Below are 19,257 nucleotides of genomic sequence, written 5' to 3'. Positions count from 1 at the left end.
GAGAACCATATGCTATTTCCATACCTTTACTTATTTTTTTTCCATTTTCTGCTGCTGTCCCACAGTGGTGAAACAGAAAGATATTATTTTTTCCTTTCTGTCATTTTTATTCATAAAAATTCCTATGTACAATAAAGAAAGCAATACCATAGCCATGCCATTCATCATCTAGGCAGGATTTCACTCAGAAAACAGAGATGTTGCATTGTTTGCCAGCTTGCTGAAACTTAAGGTATTGGTTTTGATTTATTTTGCTGTAAATGGAGCTGCTTGTAGGAATTTATATAAAAGAAATCTTGTCTGTGCAGTTTGCTTCCTCTTCAACCCGAACATCTTCAATTTGGTATCCTTTAGGGTACGCTAAAAGATCCATAAACATTGAAGACCTCCTTTGGACAAAACAGAGAGAAGTTTTATTGTTTATGACATGTTCAATTTTTTCATGAGGTTACTAAGCAGCTATCTATAATTTTATTTTATTAAAGGAATGACTACTTTTAAAAAATAAATACTTAGGATATTTGTCATTTAGCTATGACTTTTGCATCTGTAAAATGCCTAAATCTTTGCTAGCTGTTTTATTTAGGTAAATTTTAAAAATAGCTTTACAATGTACCTATACTTTATTAAACTTTCTAATCTACTGCCTTAGTGAGAAGCCAAGAAATTCCAGGCATCAGCAAGAAGAAAAGAAAAAACAAAACCACTATACATTGCAAAGCAAAAAAAGGCAAATATTAACAAAGAATTCGATTTCCATATATTAATTGCCATATTTCTGGCCCAAAGATTTTTATAGAACATCTAACACAACAAAAATAAATGCATTAGGGGAATGAAAGTCACGAAGAAAAAGTGTGGAGGAGTCAAAAGAAACAGAGAAGCAATATGTGGGTAAAGAGAGAGCACATAGCTCTGCSTCCTGCCTGTCCTCCATACTTTCTGAAGAGATTGTTAGTCTACAGGTTATGAAAAACTGTCTATGAAGGACTTGGTCTTTCCCAGTTTGCTTCTATTAACTGAGCACTCCCTTCACAAACAGGTCTGCTACTTCACTTTTCTAGCTGTCATGTCTTAATAGAAACATTCTTTTTCTATGTTAGCAAGTCAAACTTGGCTCATCCAGTAAGGCACAATGCAGCTATCTCCTTTGTTATGCTACTAACTTCTGTTTGCAACACTGCCAGTATGGGTCTGCTTTAAATCAAGTACAGTCTCTAAGCTCACATTAATTCTGCTTTCAAGTACAATCTTTGAAACTTAAAATAACAAGACACAATCAAAACAGATGAGCACATGGGAATTTCTTCATCCTCACACCTCTAACATATCCCTGGTACAGTCTTAATTTTGTAAAATCTTGAGAAGACCAACTCAATGTAAAGATGATTTGTCGTTAAATAAAAGATGATCTGAGAGCAAAGTCATACCTCTAATTGCTTGTGCTGCTGTGGCCCAACATTTCTCAAAATATAGAGTGATGCTGGGGAGGAAGAAGAGAAGCAGCAGCAACTCCTAGGAACAAAGCCTCTAGGCTGCTTGAAGCTACTCTAAGTTCTTCGCAGACCACAGAAAAGGCTCAGAAGAGTGACCCAGGCCTTCCAGAGGGAGAAGGTACAAGTGGATGAGATCAAATATTATCAGGAAGGAAAAAGGCTACTAAGTGAGGAGAAGGGGAAAGGAGGGGAGGTGCAGCTCAGAGAGGAGCAGTTGATAAGTGAGCTGTCAGTCTGAAGGTAGCTCCAAACCATCCATTGAAGAAGCAAGGGCCTTGCATCCAGGGAAACTGGCTTCACATTTTTGCTGATGAGGTGGGCAGTAAGACAGCAATTCTCAAACTATACTGGAGGTGTATGTGTGTATGGGGAGGGTACACATGCTTCATTACATCATATTAACTTCTTGGTCATTGAAAATTCATACAGTATAGCTGAGGAATTAGGAAAAGCCAACCAAAATTAATGCAGTCTTGCATATCCAACAGTTCAAATACTTGTGGGCAGTTTTCTGAAATGAGTAGGTGATGCCTTTTGCATGTTGACAAATCATAGTTATCTATTAGACTGCATCACTTCTAAAAGAATTGAAAGAATTAAAGCATCTTCCACTCCTCAAGTGCATAGATGCCTCGCACCCAGTTTTTCCTGCAATACATAGCATGGAATTGCCCAAATTGAGACGAGGAACAGTATTTGCACTGGCATGTATGAACTAGCTAGTAGGTAAAACTCCATGTGGAAATGTCCAATAACATTGCTGTTCCTGCATAAATCTTTGTTAAAGACACTGTCATCTTTTTCTAAAAATAACATTGAAGATATTTTAAAAAAAGGAGTTCCCTGACCATCTATTGTTATCTGAACAGCACTTTCATCTCCTTTAGGATTATCTTCCTTACATGTTGACAAGAACATCTGCATCATTAGCTGTCTGTATGATAAACAGGTCTAACATGATTGAATGACCAGGTATTAAAGGTCCAGATATTTTAATGTCATCATCTGCTATCAGAAATCCTACTCGTCCTACAAGGTGTGGTATTTGTATTTAGTCAACCCCAGTATTTTGGGGGGCTTGCTCCAGTTCCTCTTATATTTAGGCAACTGACCATGTTTTTGGTGGGGAAATTAAGAATTGTGGGTTAGAAAATAATAATGTGCAAAGTCAACGCTTGTCCAGCCTGGCTTTGTGCTGTACAACTGACCTTAATACCCTGTATATCCACACAGCCTAGACTGTGTATGTCAGTAAAATGTCAGAACAGCAGGTCACTCTGCTTTCAGTCACTCAGGAGCAGATAATGATGCTGATGTATGAATAGCACAGAGTAATGTTATTTAAATACTTATTCACTAAGTTTATTAAAGATTATCTTTAACATACTTGAAAAATACAGATGTACTTCTATCTACCTGGTACAGGGAAAAAAATTCTATGTATTAACATAACAATTTTCTCAGGCAGAGAACAACAAATCAGAGGAATATCTCCTTGCCTGTATTGCTGTTCATATCACTTCAGTATTTAGTCAGTGCTGAGAATGCACCTCTTTAGCTTTTTTTCTTTCTATTTTATATGATTTTCTTTATTGCATATTTGAATGCTAGTCATACACAAAATATGAGAGTTTTTCCATTGTAAATTGCAGCTCACAGCAGCACACACAGCAAAGGGAGCATCAGCTGACCCCTTGTCCACTGAATTCTCAGTCATCTCTCAGTGACTTTATTATAGGCTCTTTGCCTAATCTAAGCAAAAAGGTTTGGCATCTCTGTATTAACATGCAAATGCCTAGTAAGATCACGTCCATAGAGACCCAGATGCCTGTCCTTTAGACTAAATGAAAGTCACCTTTCTTCAACAGTGGAGAGGATTTATTTTGGCTGGAAAAAGCTGAACTAGGAGCTTCATTATTCATCTTTTTCTCTTCATAAACATAAACCTCAATCTTGGACTGATATAAAGACTAAGAGTAATCTTACTAAAAACTGATCCCTTTATAATCACTCTAGAAGTTCGATATTACTCAACCCTTGTTTTATTCTTTAAGTGTTTGCAAATGGCTTATTATTGGTTTTTAAATGTATTTAAATGCTTCATACTTATATGCAACTTCTGCAAAAGGTGTCTGACACCATTGTTGTATAAACTGTTAAAGAAAAAAAACCAAAAATCACAAAAATAAGGAGGTTATCTAATATCACTGATACATTACTGTAAGAAGGTTTTTGAGCATGCAAATATGTAATTAATTGGGGAATGAATTAGCAATTCTGCAGTGCTTTTCCACTTGATCTATTCTCACCTTCTGTGTAAGGCTTCTTCAGGTAAGGACTCTTCAAAGTCAAGCTATACAATATTCTTTTAAATGGGGAAAAAAAAGAACCAAAAATCTCCTTTGAAGATCCATTCTTCTTTCTGGTCCACTTTCTAAGATGCTCTTTTAGCTTCACAGGATTTGAAATTCTTTCAAAAAATTTCAGACGTTCTCAGAACTCCTTCCACCAGGACAGAGCTCAGCAGCGGGTTCAGGAGTTCAGCATTCTGAGACCACTCCATAAAGATGGTGGCTTAATAAAAGAGCAACAGACTGGTATTCATCCCAGATTACATAATTCAAATATATTGCTCTCATGTCCAAATTTCATTGATGCATCTGCCCCAATCATCTTATCTCACCCTCTTCTTTTCATCTATTTCTTCCAAACACACTGAAGAAAAGAGGCCATCGTAAAATATCACAAAATCTTTAGCACAACTCTGCTTCTGCAACATAAAGGTATTATCTTGACTTCAACATCCTGGTTAAAAAGTCGGCAAAGACCTGCCTTGATAGTGCTGCTACATAATATGATGTTGCCTGAAGAAAGGACAGCAGCCATTTACAAATCTTTGCAAAAATAAAGTAAATCTAGTTTTAGGGACAAGATTTGTGTTCTAAATCTGCAGCAAAATTACCTTTGGAAATACATGTATTACAATTTTGTACAAGTCAGGCATCTGATTAACAACAGGTAGGACTAATAACTCAACTCAGGACTACACCTTCTGATTCTAGAAACTAGATCTTTAATTACTTTTTCATTAAGAACTGAACTAGAACAAAATTGATGCACATGAAACACCTGAGCAGTTGACACCTTCACCTGAAGAGCTGAGGAGAGATTACCCCTCCCACATCCACAAAACTCTGCAATACAAATAGGATTCCTAAACCCTTACTTTAATAAATAATAGGGTCGTATCTATAAACACAGTCATTCTCTTCCTTTGATCTTTACAGGATATTTAATGAAATTCCTCAAAACTGAGTGACAAAAATATTACAAAACTGAACTTCAAAGACAGCCCTTTCCTCCAACTGTCAAAACCACTAACTCACCTTTCCCTTTGAGATAAATTTTGCTACTTTTTTGCAGGATGAATAGCTTTACTATGTGGTCACAGTCCCGTTACCTTGTCACTTTAATTGCTGAGCTAAATTCATATTTAACAAATCTCACACTTTCTTGGAAGAGAGAGGAAGAAAAGGAAAAAAGAAAAGGACTACTTAGCAGCAGACAAGCAGGGTATTATAAAATCTATGCTGTGTATGCAGCTTGCCGCCCCTCAACTAAAGTCATTGATGAATATTTCAAAAATTTTCCTCAGATATCTACTTTTAATAATTTTCAAAGTTATTACTGCTCTAATAGTATATTGCATTCCACCCTACAGAGCATGTATTAGAAATAATGTCTAAAGAGATCTGTTTTGATTTTTAACRTTTATTAATAACTAATGTCCATTATTTGTATTCATATGCAAATACATGTGATTTTAGTCCAACATGCAGATGACCAAGAGCTGGTTAGAAAGATGCACTTGCGGCAGAAGTCATTTTGACCCCCTAGTGTTAAAAGTTATGTTGTTCCAGTGTATTTTCCTTGAGGGGAAGAGGCAGGAACATTTAAATGGTTCATTCTGCTGCATGTTAAACTGGTCAGCACTTGGCCATCTTTCCCTTTCAGATTTTGTCACGTATGAGAAAAGCCTTCTATGCAGCCTGCTGCTTTTGACACATGTAAATGTGAACACATTTGTTTGGTTCTTCAGGGACTCTTCTTCTTGCTTTTCTGTTCTGCTTTAAGCTCTTTTGCATTACATCTGGAGCTCAATGCTGTTAACATTTCTACTGTTGTCAGGTTGGCTCCTTTCATTATCAGTCGCTCTCCATCAGCTGTAAAGGGAACAAGTTTTAAGAACTCACAAAGTCTAAGTCACAATTGCTTTAGGGTGCAGTTCTGTCTCGTATATGTATATAAATCCGAACACCCTGTTCATCTTGTCTGATTAAAAAGTATTCCATTTACCAAAGAATCTGGTTATATAACAACACTGTAAGAACAAATAACATATTAAATTGCACACAATACATACAAAATTTTTATTTCTGCATTGTACCATTAAAAATGTTTCTCTAGATATACCTACAGGGAAACATATATTTGATCAGAATGGCTCACCCTATGCTCTCAAAGTCATCTAACAGAAGGCATAGAAGGGACTAGAAGGCATAATTTCCACACATGGCTCAGCATTTTAGCAGCACATTGTATACAGTCTGTTTAACTTATTTCTTTAGCCAAAACGATGAATTGGTTGATGCAATCTGGTAGATGTAATTTAAAAAATAGAGAGCAAAAGGATTTTTAAAATTCTGAAAAAAATACTTTAAAACAGGGAAGGAGCATTAGAAATTTAGTGTAGTGCCCAAATTAAATATTTTATTTTTGAAACATTTGCAGATATAAGCCGCATATTCAAACCCATATAATGCAATGCTGTGCACAGCATTCAAGCTCCAGCCTCATATCTGCCAACTACAAGGGCTGTAAACTCTTCATTTGGAAAATAATCAGCTCTTAGAAAGTCAAGAGTTAAGAGCCATAGCTCTTGGCGTCAGTGAAATAAATTGTTTTGGTTTTACACTGTGAAAAACATTAAGCTTTACTGCTTAGGTCTTAATACATCAAAGTTAGAGACAAGAATGAAAAAGGCAGAGGCATGGGAAAGAAGGAAGCATAGTCAACACTGTAATGACAAAGCCAAGTACATTCAACACTCTTGACATTCCTACTGACTCACTAAATATATGAAAGTTCAAGAAAAGGATCAATAATAATAAAAACTTTAACGGGCTACATGCCATATTGGGCCATTAAGGCACAGCAGGAAAGAAGATGCAGCCAGGGAAGAGGACAAAAGCAGATTAGAGCCATCTGTTCACAGCCTAGACTCTGGGCTGCTTCCAGAACTGACAAAATTTTCACCATCAGTTCCCTACCTATTCATAGAATCACAGAATGGTTGAGGTTGGAAGGGACCTTTAAAGATCATACGGTCGAATATATATTCATTATACTTTCAGAGGAAACCAAGAAATTTGTCATAGATTAGTTGATCTCATTCTGTAAGTCCTTCTGAACATGAAAAGTCTTATCCCTATGAGCTGTTCCTTCACACTCAGTAAATACATAGCAAGTTACTCAGATGCATAAGCATCTAAAGCATCCAACTTTCTGTTCTTGAGACTAAGATGCCTCTGCCACAGACAATAAGATGGACAGAATGTGAACATATTTTTACATCCAAACAGAGCTACATTCACTGGAATTCTACCTGAGTTGCAAGGGGGCACAAGTGTGTCACTGCAAATGTGGACTCTAGCCTAAAATTAAGCCAGTATTTTGATCTAAGATCCACCAGATCTAACTGTAGTATGAAGATATATATACACATTTCTCTATACATTAGTCTGTTAATAATTCCCTTTTCCTTTTTTCTTCCTAACTGTATAACATATAGCTGTGGACCAGAAACAAAACAAAGCAACCACAATAAAAAAAAAAAAGAGAGAGAGAAATAACAGTAACATAACAACCCAAATCTGGAAGGACTTTCTGTAAAGATTAAAAATGAACTCCTTACCAAACATAACATCTACAAGTGGTTCAGACCCATCATGTCTCACATCAGTAGTCACTTCACAGTTCCTGTTGGTGTCATAGATTTTTTTATGGTATATGCGTTGAAGAAATATTCTGAAAATAAATTTTAAAATGTATTCAGTATATTATAGACATTTCTATAATTGATTTTAATAGCTTGATGTTGCTAGCTGATCAAAGTATAAATAAAATAGGATTTTCATTTAATAATTTCAGACATGTACTTCTTATGAGAGAATCACTCTTAAAAATTCAAACAGACATGCTATGTGCTGATATGTAAAAAGCATACCAAAGAATTTTTCAAAAAATTCATGTATGCACTTTCTGCATTTCTCTCAGCTGGTTTTTAAATATATATTAAAAAAAAGCAGAATCAGCAAAGCCATTCTAATTTTTCTTTATACACCATTTACTTACCACTGTTTTATTGTTTGGGTTCAGACTGCATTTAGTTATTTAACAATATCTGTTTCCAGTAGGTTTCTCACATGCATGAAAACTACTCGACATTCAGTTGACTTAAAGACATTCTAGGTTAAGTTGTGTTAATAAGACCATTTTAACAGTAGATGTGTGTGTAAATCCATGGAAAATGACATTTTATATTCCTTCCATGCTGAACTGGCAGAAGTTGCATCACTCCAGAAGTACAATTACTTAGATCTCACGAGCAGCCAATTACCAAGACACAGCAGCAGCTGTTTCCTCCTTTCTCTCCCATTACAAGCATTTGGACCAGTAACTTTAGTCCCACACCTACATCCTCAGCAACTAAGAGAGCAGCATCTCCATGAGTAGATTGGAAAAGTTAAACACCTGCATTTACATGCCAGAGTCTACACTCAGACATGGAGATCCTCTACAAACCTGCTTAAAATTAATGCTGTGTGCATCCTGACAATGCTTAGCATAAATATAGCCCTTAAGACAAACACAGTGTCTTCTCAATCGTTACAAAATGTTAAAGTTCTGTCTAGACTAAACTAAACTATGAAGCCATGTTAAATGCAAGCCTTCAAAGACCAAGATCATGAAAGTTATATAAAGCATATAGCAGACGTAGAAGCTTGTGAAAGGGAAGTTCTTCTTCAAAGAATGAACAAAAAAAAAGGCCATTTTCTTACAGATTTGCTCCTTCTATGTGTTTTTTCTTTCACTTGCTTTAGTGACAGCAAACCACATGGTATGGCAGCAGCAGTAATTTTAACTGCTGCATTACTTCTCTTGCCAATGCAGTCAGGGCAACAGCTGGAGTGGTGTGGCTTTTACTCCATCCTTTTTATTTAGGGAATTACTTTTTGTGTTTCTAAGCGCACCTGTGAGAAAACCCTGCAAACATCGCTGTGGAGGAGTCACCAAGGCAGGGCTCTGTGGAGGCTCCTGGGGCAAAGGCCGCACTGGGGTCATAATTTTAGATTTTAATTTACAGCCTAACTATTAAAGAGTGCTACTTAGGACAATCTCAGCCCCGAAATAAATAAATAAAAGTATAAAACCAAAACCCTACGAGGATCGGACATATGAGGGGTGCTCTTTACACTGCAGCTGCGGAGGGAGCCCCAAGGCCCAGGGGGAGATGGCGACGCCCCCCGGCCGCCTCCCTCCACAGCGAGGCCCGAGGCGCCCCGCCGGGCGCGGCCCCAGCACCGGGGCGGCGGGAGGCGCCGCGGGGCCGACGGAGGGGCCGGGCCGGGCGGCAGCAGCAGCAGCCCCTCACCTCGTGCTCTCCACGTTGGGCTCGAACGGGCAGAAGCGGACCAGGATACTCTTCACAGGCCGCAGCGCCACCCGGATCTTGGACGCCATCTTCCCGCCGCCTCCTCTACTACAACTCCCAGCAGCCCCTCGCAGCAGCAGGAGGAAGAGGACGCGGGCGCTTCCTCGCCCCTCCCCCGGGGAGCTTCTGGGAAATGTAGTACGGGGTGCTCGCCCCTCCGGCCGCCATGTCCACCCCTTCCCTCGGCGGTCGGGAGGGCTCCCAGTGCCTGCTGCGCTGCGGGACTGGCTTTCGCCTGAAGCAAAGCGGCCTGATGGGGAAAAGACCCTCGTTGTGGGGCCGGGGGAGTGCGTGTACCCCTCTGTGTGCGCTGTATGCTAAGGGATGGGCTTGGGGGAAGTGTTTCCCCTCGGGGTGGACCTTGGGGAGGTGGAGAGCTGTGGTTGTCCCTCACGTGGGAGAAAGGATGCCCTGGACCCTTCTCCCAGCTCTCCAGGGCATGTGGGATGTTTCTCTGTGAATAGTGGCTCACCTGGGAATTCTAAATATGGCTCAGAGCATCAGGTAGCTTGGCTGCTCCCAGCTCCTGTATCCGTAATGCTAGCGCTGCAGTTAGCTTTATGCTTCTTTGCGCGCCCGAGGCGTGCAGAAGGCCGTGTGTCAGAGAGGCCTAAATCGGTCGCTTGTAATTCTCCTCTTCGGGGGGGTTTAGACTACTGCCCTACAAGCCTAATTTAATAATCTGAGGCACTCAGGGCTGTGCTCGTTTACAGTCAATGGAGGGAGTGAGACCAACCAACCAACCTGTCCTGACTCCACTTTTGACTACATAGCACTCGAAAGGCCAAATTTAGGCATGAATTTACATACCCCCATATAAGTGGTGAAAATACCTGCTGTGGGTATGAGGAGTCACTCAGGCAGAATCCATTGCAGTTGTTACTACCATAACGATTTTGCATTTAGCTTTTCCTAACCAATGCTTGATTGTRGATGTCCAAAATAACAGCCTTCTGCCCCATGTCTTTGGAATTATGACTTGATTCATATTTATATTTGTTCTGATGACATTCATTTTTTGTGCAATGTACTAAATGAAGTATAACTGGAACAATTACCATAGTGTATTCCTGTTGTTGCAGCTGCAATATTCTATGGGTATAAAAAAAGAGTAGGTGCATAGGTAGAGGTAATACTTTTTACTAGACTGGTAGGTACACTTAAGAAAAAATGTTTGTTTGTTTGTTTGTTTTTTACATTAAAGACCTTCTCTGGGATCTGAAACAGCTTGTAGGCCTTTGTACATTTTAGAATTGTATGCAGAAGGTATAGGGTAAATCTTAAGGAGAAGATAGAGTGATTTTTGCATAAACTTAAGACGTGAGGTTGCTGAGGAAGTCTGGCTTTTGTTTTCTTTATGCTGATTCTAGTTCATATTAAGTAACAGATTTTGATATCTTCCAGAAGTAGTGTAATAGCCAATATGATTGGATAAACAAGGATATGAATGAGGATAAATGAAGGGTAGCCAATATGACTAAAGATAAGCTAGAGGCAATATTTTGGGATATATCAAGAAGTAGAGAGATTTGTTATAAAAAAAAAACAATACTGTGGAAGTGAATACATTTTTCTAACGGTTTAGATACAGCAGTTACACACCTAGTCTTGAAACAAAGGTTTTTAGATATTCAGGTATGTATTCATGTCATTCATATATTTTCCACTAGATGGCGGAAATCTCCTTGATAAATTGTTATAACGGTCTCATTACTTTGTTCTGCTGATGAGTATTGAGATCTTGTTATGGATTAGGTGTAGGGTGGAATAAACCCAGTAGTAATGGTATTTAAACACGTGAATTTCTGTGGAATGTTCAATACAAACCTGTGTTTCCAATCTACAGGGAATGCATAAAATATCTAGCATCCTTTGTAAAGCATAACCTATTTTTATTTATTGGAAGTCCTTTTTTAAATCACATAATCGTTGAGCAAACTTATCCTTTTTATTGAGATTTATCCAATATAAATGAAGTAGCAAAATTAAATTCAGAGGAATCAACACAGTTTTAATGGTTTTATTCTTACTCGTATATCTCATAGTCTTTGCACTCTGGGGAAAAAATATATTTCTGGGAGATATCTTTTGAAAGAAATCCCCTCTTTAACCAAAAATGGCTTATTTATTTTTAATTTTGCCTGAGTTAGATATGAAGGATCAGATCCAAAACAAGATAAATAGAATGTTTTATATTTTTGAAGCTAAACTTGTAACTTACAAAATTTCAACATAAATTTCTTAATTATAAAATGAAGATATTTACTCATTCTATTTAAAATCTGTAGCAAAATTTCCATCAGCTTCTATGGCAGCTTTACAGGGATAACAGCAACAAAGGAACGAGGAAGTAAGAATGATCACGGATTGTTCCAGGAGCTCCCTTCCTCACACTAGTGGTACTTACTGACCTCAAAATAGCATGGCAAAAATATTTTTGTATTTTCTCCTACTGTGTTTTAATAGTAGTTTCATGCAGAATGTGCTTAGCTTACTTAGCACAATTCAATGAAAAGAAAATTTTGTCTTCTCATTTCCACACTCAGATTGGTTAGCATTTTAGCATTTATTGTCAGCAATAGAAGTTGCATCTTTCCTCTTAAGCCGTCTTTTTGGAAGAATTGAAAACCATCCTTTTGCAAAATAATTTTTAATTTTTTTTTGAAATCTGAAAGATTTGTAATAACATGAAAGAATATCTATTTGGTAACTGAAAAACTATATTCTTTTCCTCCCTTAATATGATAGAATATATCTGAAATGAAACCAAGGGAGCTGATGACTATGAGTATGAATATACTGAACTTGGATCCTCGCCATACTTGATGACAACCAAGTTTTTTTTCTACACTCACACTCAATGCAGAAAGTATAGCTTTGATAATGACCATTCTGGTAAAACAGTGCTAGCTTTTACAGTAACTAAATGAGATAAATAGCCATCAAAGTGACACATCTATTTAAAAAAGTTCCTTCACCTGCCTTTCAACCCAGGTGACAGTTAACTGTACTCTGTTGGACTGCCCTGGATTTAGACCAGAGTAACTCCAATTGACCTCTGAAGCACAATTTTAAATGCTATTTCAGGATACCTCATAACAACTTATCCATGAAAGACCTTGAATCAGTCCTTCCAACTCCAGCAAGTAATTTGGGAATTTGGGAATTTGGGAATTTGGGAATTCTGAAACATTTGTATTTGAGACTGTTCTCCAGGGACATCCCTTGGAAGCTGAATGATTCATGATTCTTCTGCCTAGTGATAACCATACACATTTCCTAAAGCATAACAACATGAACAGATATAAATGTTATAATATCGTAATAGAAATAATTATAATATTCCTTTCACGAGGCTGATCTTTTTTTTAAAAAATGTTTTCTCATCCCAAGTCTACAGACTTTCATGTCATTAGTTTCACTGAAGTCTAGTCATGAGCCCACAGATGATTTATATCTAAGCAAGCAAAAAAATGCAGCAATTTTTTACACTCTCATTATGAAGACAGGCAGAAAAAGATTATAATTTTAGTTACAATCAGTGAATTTTCCTCTTTTCTCATTGCTTCTACCAGTTCTCTTAGATCCAGGGAGGATGCTTTTTCTTTTTGCCTTTTCCTTATTTATCACTTTCATTTTCTGTAATGTTTTCTGACTACATACAGGCCCATATCTTAGAGCTCCTGGAATCCAATTTTTCTCTGTAGTTTGGGCATGTCTGGTTTTAGCATCTTGACTCTGGTTTTTGATTGCTCTTCAATTAATTTATTCCCTTAAAATCTTGTGGTCTTTCAGATTTTTTTCCAAAACATTTCATGGCAGAGGGCTCTGGAAGCTTCATTCCAGGTATGGTATTATACCTCCGTGCATTTATTTGGTTCATTATCTCCTCTTGTCCTCAGCTGATTTCTTCCTTTGCATCTTTATTCTTTTTTCCTGATTCTTTCTCTGAGTCCTGTCACAAATGTCTGTAGGCCCAGGACTTAGCAATCAAAATTTCATGTCCACACATCTAGTAACACCATGTAATGCTGCCTTCAGGGTATTAGCCCCTACTAAGGAGAGGTGAGCCAAAATAAATCCAGCAGCCTGCCTGTTTTGCACTGAGGTGATGCTTCCAGCCAGCCAGCCAGAAGAGGGTCTTTGACAAAGACAGTACACTGGGCTTGACAGTAAAAAAAGAGTCCTTTCTGGAAGCAGAAAAACAGTCTGACAAGTCCAATATCAAGAGGCATATCTTCATAAGAGCTATGGACAGAGAGGGGCAAGATCACAAAGGACTTGTAGGAAGTCATTATAAAATACTAGTGCCACACTGAAGGAAATGTCGGGATGATTTCCTTACTATACCTCGAGGAGCATTGCTTGTTGTAACTGAGTCATAAAAACATAAACCAGTCTGTGTTTTCTGTCTTGTTTTATTTCTTCCTTTGAACTGAGTATTCTTACACCATATGTCAGTTACTGAATTTTAAAAATATATCCTCAAAGAAAAGAGCTTGTAAAGATCCTTTTTCCTCTGGAAACTAAAGAAGTTAAACATAGCTTTAAACCAACAGTACTACTAATTTTGTGTATTGTTTATAAATCTAATAATAATTTTATGCTGTTAATATGGTTTTCAGAAATAAAATTAAACTCAACCAACAAAAGTGCCACTTAAAACAAGTTTGTTTTATAACTCATTCTGAAGTAGTAACTCTGCATATCAGTGAAGAAAAGCTTTTATGAGAGTGAATAAACAGATTCCCTAGCTGCTCTTTACTCCTCTGCAAACAGATATTTCTATTGCCTGAGGTTAACAATTGCTAGCAGAAATGTTTGCTAAAATAATATGCAGTATTTAACTGGCAAAGAACATATTGTGCCAGTTCCTGACTTTTATAACTTAATTTCTTGATGATAATACTGGATGATGATACTGGATTTTTTCAAGCTACACCTTGTATCACCTTGTATGAGAAAGAACAAAAGCTTTACTTCATCTGTTTTTTGTCTCTGTCTAATAAATACCACATTGAATACATGCAGCTATCATTTGGATGTTTTTATGATGATTTAAAATATGCAGTTGTTTCCAGCAAAGAAGGTTCATTATCATAATAGAACAAGGCACAAAGATGAGCTTAAAGGAATGGCAAATACCTAAGGTTAGCACCAGAGTCCTTGAGGTCTGAAACCTATGTTCGAAACTCCAGGTAGGTTAAATGTGTATATTTTGACCTTAGAGGTGTCTACAAACAAAGGTACACTCCCATTTGACAGACCTAACTTTGATAGAAATGTTATTGTAATTTAAGAGGGAACAGATTTCCAGAAGTGCGCTAACTGCAGAGTTTAGAGAAAGCAGTTGTATTGGAATTTGATCTATATTTTCAAAGACTTTCTGAAGGTGTGTCTTATGCTGATAACTTATTACAGATTTTGAGGAGCTCAGCAGCCTATTGACATTTGTATCTCTCTGGTGAGGGCATACTTCAGCATTGTGAATATTGTAAGCGAAGCAGTTTGTTTTCACTGTCTTTTGCTAGGAATAACTGGCCTGTAGATTGATGTCTTCAGTTATTAGTATTGTCAGCAAACTGTAATAATAAAGCTCAACTTAACATGGTGACCAGCCAAAATAGCCTCTCCATGTACTTAGTTCTTTCCATGGCAAGAATCTTCACCTGACGTTCTACAAGCTTATTTATGCACCAGTTTTTACTTACATTTTTGTAACCTCCAGAGAGGTATCTAGACATTATATACACATAAGCCGTAGATTAGAGTATAAAATACCTACTTAACACAGATAAAAGTAGAAATATAAAGTGCCTGGTTAGCAAACATAAAGGAACTAGATATCAAAATTGGCGATTTTTATTTAAACATTTTCTGTAACTAATTCCATTTCATTTTATCTATTTATAAGAAATAGCTGTCTCCTCAAGTGAGTCATTCAAAAGTATTATTTCCACTTATCTTCCAAAATAGTATTTTTCTTTAAATTTGAAAAAAAATCAGCATTAGTGACATGCTACTAAATTTAATTTTATTGTAATCTCAATGCAAACATAGTTTGCATTATTAGGAGGACATGGTAAAAATATTCTGTACTGTAAATCTAAATATGCCAATTTCCTGAACCATCATCCTTCACATGAAGCTCATTTTATGTTTGCAGCTTTATGCCCAGTTATGAATGTAAAAAAAAAAAAAAAAACCTCCTACCCCCCAAAAACCCAGCAATCTGACCATGAATTTGTTAGTCTGACATTATTTTAGAACAAAAGACTTGGTTTTAGAATAAAAGATCTTTAGTTAAAGACCTGCATAACACAGGAAGAGTATGATTCAGTTGGTTTCACTCACGAATTTCAGATGCAATGCAGTCAATGATATGTACAGACTTACTGCAGCAATTAGTAGAATAAAGATCTAAGCCATTTTGAAGTATTTGTCGGGTATCTCCTTATGTAATTGTAATAAGAGTGTAATAATTACCTTATTCTGTACTAATTGAAGTAAGCATGTCAGAAGATAGAAGAGAACAAATAAGATAATGCAGGAGTTGTTATACATAAAGAACTATGTTATATAAACAATAGGCAGCAGATGACAATTTAGATAGGTACTCCCAAGGAAATTAAGCTACACAGATGAAATTAGGAATATAAATAGCAGAACTGGTGAATTTTATTTAGCTATATATTGTCAGCAATACAGATATGATGCAAATATCATACGTTAAAGCAGTGGTTTTCAACTTGTGACCTGTAAACCCTTAGTGGACTGCGAACCATCTGTAGTGGGTTCAYGAAGAGTTATTTTAAAAGGAAAGTTACTGGTGATTGTCCAGTCAGTATCAAGGAGTCTTCATCTGCACTTGAAAACTGTGGGGATCCACAGATCAAAAAAGATTAATCACCACTGCGTAACTGGTCACCATTGAACTGATAAGACAAGGTAGGAGAGGGCTGGTTACTAGGCTAGTTCTAAATTGTTAGTTTTTCAGATCAGGACTAACTTTTTTAATAAAAAAGCTTTTAACTTTTTTAAAATACCAAAGATTCTTCTCTGCATCACTCAAAACAGAAGAAATCACTGCAGTTTTGTCTCGGTCTTGAATTACTAACAGCATATTCATATTTCATCCTCCTTTAACTGCATTAGCTAAGTTAAACATCTTGGAGCCCTTAGGCTAAACAATTCAGTTCTTACCTCTATTCACTTTCTTGTGTGAAGTATATATCTGTTGAACAAAGAGAAAGTATGAGTCAGAGATTTCAAACACTTCTGTTCAGTCTTGCTCATATATTGCTTTTGGTCTTATATTGAAATGTACACAGAGAAATTACTTGATCAAATTTCACTTAGGTCAGCACCATAAAAGGTCACACAGAAGGCAATTACTTCAGAGAACTAAGAATCCTCTAACACCTCAGATAACTGCTAAATTTTATCCCAGTCCATTTCCCTCTCTAGTTTTGACTGATAAAAATTAACCAGTTGAGTCAACACTATAAAACTAGAAATATTTGCAGTACATTTATTTTTATGCTATTTGCCCATTTTAAAATGAATTATCAATGTATAAATATAATAGATTACGAATTATAATGATCATTTATTTTCCAAAGATTATTTCTAGCAGTAGGCAAATTCATCTTGGCTTATCAGAGCTTCATTGAGAACATTAGTGACAATCAAACATTTGTGACCATGCATTAGCATACTAAAATAGCTCTACAGAGATTCAAGCAAGTATTCAAGCAATAGCCACTTCAAAATGAAGGCAGATTTGGCAACTTTTACAAGTCGTCTTCCCATGTGAAGAGAAACTGTGGATTTAGCCACATTTAGTCAATCTACATCAGGCCTGCAATGAGGGATACATTCATTTACTGTCTGCTGTAGCTCCCCCCAGCAATTCCATATCACAAAAGAGACAGTAAAACAGTGTTTTCCTGAGAGGCACAACCACGTACACTAGCAATGTGAGATTTGGGGGGCACAAGCTGTCCTTTTATATGTTTATGAAATTCCTTATACAGTGGCAATTGGGTTTATTGGCAATTATAACAATGTTTGATCATTCATAGCCCACTCTCATGCTACAAGCACAAACGTGTTTTTCTGTGCAAATACTCTGTCGTCCAAACTGAGAAGAATGGTGCTCTTACCTTGATTGTATACAAAGGAATATACCATTTAAGAAAGGCTACAGAGCACAACAAGGAGGAAACTGTCTGTGGGTTCTCACAAAATATATTTATGGCAGCAGACAGCTCCCATTGAAGAGTTGTGATGACCCAGTGGTCTCTGCCACCTTGTCCTACGCTGTCTTCAGTCACTGACAGCCCTGCTGCGCCCTTGATGCACCATACAATTGTCTGTAATCAAGCAGAGATAATCAGCTTGGAAGAACAGATTTCTTTGTTTTCTTCCCCATTTCTTTTCTCAGTCTTATGCAAACATACATAGTCTATTTCCATTATTGATTTGAGCTATTTAGTAGTGACATATTTATTTTTTAAATCCTCTGTGCTTGTCACTGTCTTAATAAGCTCCTTCTGCCTCCCCCTCTCCTGGGGCTCTCAGGACATAGTCAATACCTATAAAGACGTGACAGGAAGTTTCAACTCATTGAAGTGCTTCACTAGCGGAGATTTCTTTATTCCCTCTTGTGATTTTTGTTCACAATTTCTGATCTTTAATATCGTTGTTGTCTCACCAATACATTGTGTAGCCCTGGGGAGTGTAATCAAGTATGTCATGAGTCAGCATAGATGCTAGCAGATTTTTGCTTCATATTATACCCCTTCCTTACCCATTCTCATCTTGTTTATTGATTACTGCAATAGCTGAATGAATAAAATCTTTCTTCTAGATCAGGTTCTGGGGGAATTCCTTATGTTGCTTGCAGATGTTGCTTCTCTACTGTATTTTTCTCACCTTTCTTATGTCAATAATGTACTTTTTTCCTCTTTAATGGTACAATTCCATGGTAAAGACCAACTTTTTTTAGGAATACCAGAGCTGTCATTTTTTTCCGCTGTTCTTTGTCATACCTGTAGTTCTGTCATGATTAGATTTAGATTTCTCAAACTGGGTTATGACTCATCCTCTTTCTCCCTCCTAGAGCACCACCAAGAGGCTTAAAGGAGGTCACAGAATAAAAATACTAGCGAAGGAGCTGCTACCCAGCTTCCTAACTCAACAACACTTCAAAGAGTCCACCTACTTCAAAGTGTCAAGGGGTAGGTTTCTCAGCACGTACATGGGCATGAGACGACAGCTGTTTCCCAGGGCATCTCAGTGCTTCTTTGCGCCCCAGCAAAGCTGGCTTCAGCAGTCTCTGCTGGATCTCCTGCTGCTAGATATTCATGTTAATAGTCAGCCCCATGTTAGCACAGCCTCACTCTGCTCATGGATGCAGCCCCAGCTTAGCAAATCGCACTTGAGCAGCTTGAGAGCTGTATGTGGCCAAAGAGCCCCCAAACTGCTACCCACAATGTAATAGCAACCAGCAGTTATCATTCTCTCCATCTAAAGAAATTAGGCTACTCCCTTCTTACCCTGGAAATGTGGGGAGGGCAAGTCCAAGGAGAGGAACTTTACACTGAAAGAAGTTTCACAAAGATAGAGAGGTCCAAAAAGAGACTATACTCAAAGTTTGAGAAACACTGATCTAAGCCATTGTCCAGACTTATTCTCTGTGTTGCCTACATCTCATTTTACAAAGAGAAATGCTTGAACAGGATCCTGATCCCCAACAGAAATGTGCTGAAGCCACCAACAACTTTATTGAAACTGCTAATTTTTGAGTCCTGCTGCACACTCTTGCAGGCCATTAAATGGCACTATCAACATGTGATTTAAATATATGCATAATTGGCTTCACATTACCCAAGAAAGATTAAATTCTAAGAGCAAAAATCAGAAGACTGTAAGAAGAGAAGTGCCATGGAAATGACAATGTTTTATATATTTATGCAACCTTTT

The 19,257-nt window shown here is 37.4% G+C and overlaps 1 protein-coding gene across 1 annotated transcript; it reads right to left on the bottom strand.

Moving 5' to 3' along the window:
- Positions 1 to 233: 233 nt before the first annotated feature.
- On the bottom strand, positions 234 to 9,335 carry MRPL53 (mitochondrial ribosomal protein L53). Its single transcript, XM_026081370.1, has 4 exons — positions 9,211 to 9,335; positions 7,471 to 7,583; positions 3,806 to 5,719; positions 234 to 389 (listed from the first exon to the last, which is right to left on the bottom strand). Exons 1-3 carry the CDS (start codon positions 9,297 to 9,299, stop codon positions 5,592 to 5,594), a joined length of 330 nt encoding a protein of 109 aa, XP_025937155.1. The 5' UTR covers positions 9,300 to 9,335; the 3' UTR covers positions 234 to 389; positions 3,806 to 5,591.
- Between the last annotated feature and the right edge of the window lie 9,922 nt (positions 9,336 to 19,257).

The sequence above is a fragment of the Apteryx rowi genome, unplaced genomic scaffold, assembly GCF_003343035.1.
Source record: "Apteryx rowi isolate R43461 unplaced genomic scaffold, aptRow1 scaffold_548, whole genome shotgun sequence".
Classification (NCBI taxonomy): Eukaryota; Metazoa; Chordata; class Aves; order Apterygiformes; family Apterygidae; genus Apteryx; species Apteryx rowi.
The sequence above is the reverse complement of the archived record's forward strand: the minus strand, read 5'-3'. Positions and strand labels throughout refer to the sequence as shown.

Coding starts and splice junctions, on each gene's coding strand:
- MRPL53 (XM_026081370.1), bottom strand. CDS start 9,299: ATGGCGTCCAAGATCCGGGTGGCGCTGCGGCCTGTGAAGAGTATCCTG. Junction 7,584..9,210: donor CCCAACGTGGAGAGCACGAG/GTGAGGGGCTGC, acceptor ATTTATTTTCAG/AATATTTCTTCAACGCATAT. Junction 5,720..7,470: donor ACTTGTAGATGTTATGTTTG/GTAAGGAGTTCA, acceptor TTCCCTTTACAG/CTGATGGAGAGCGACTGATA.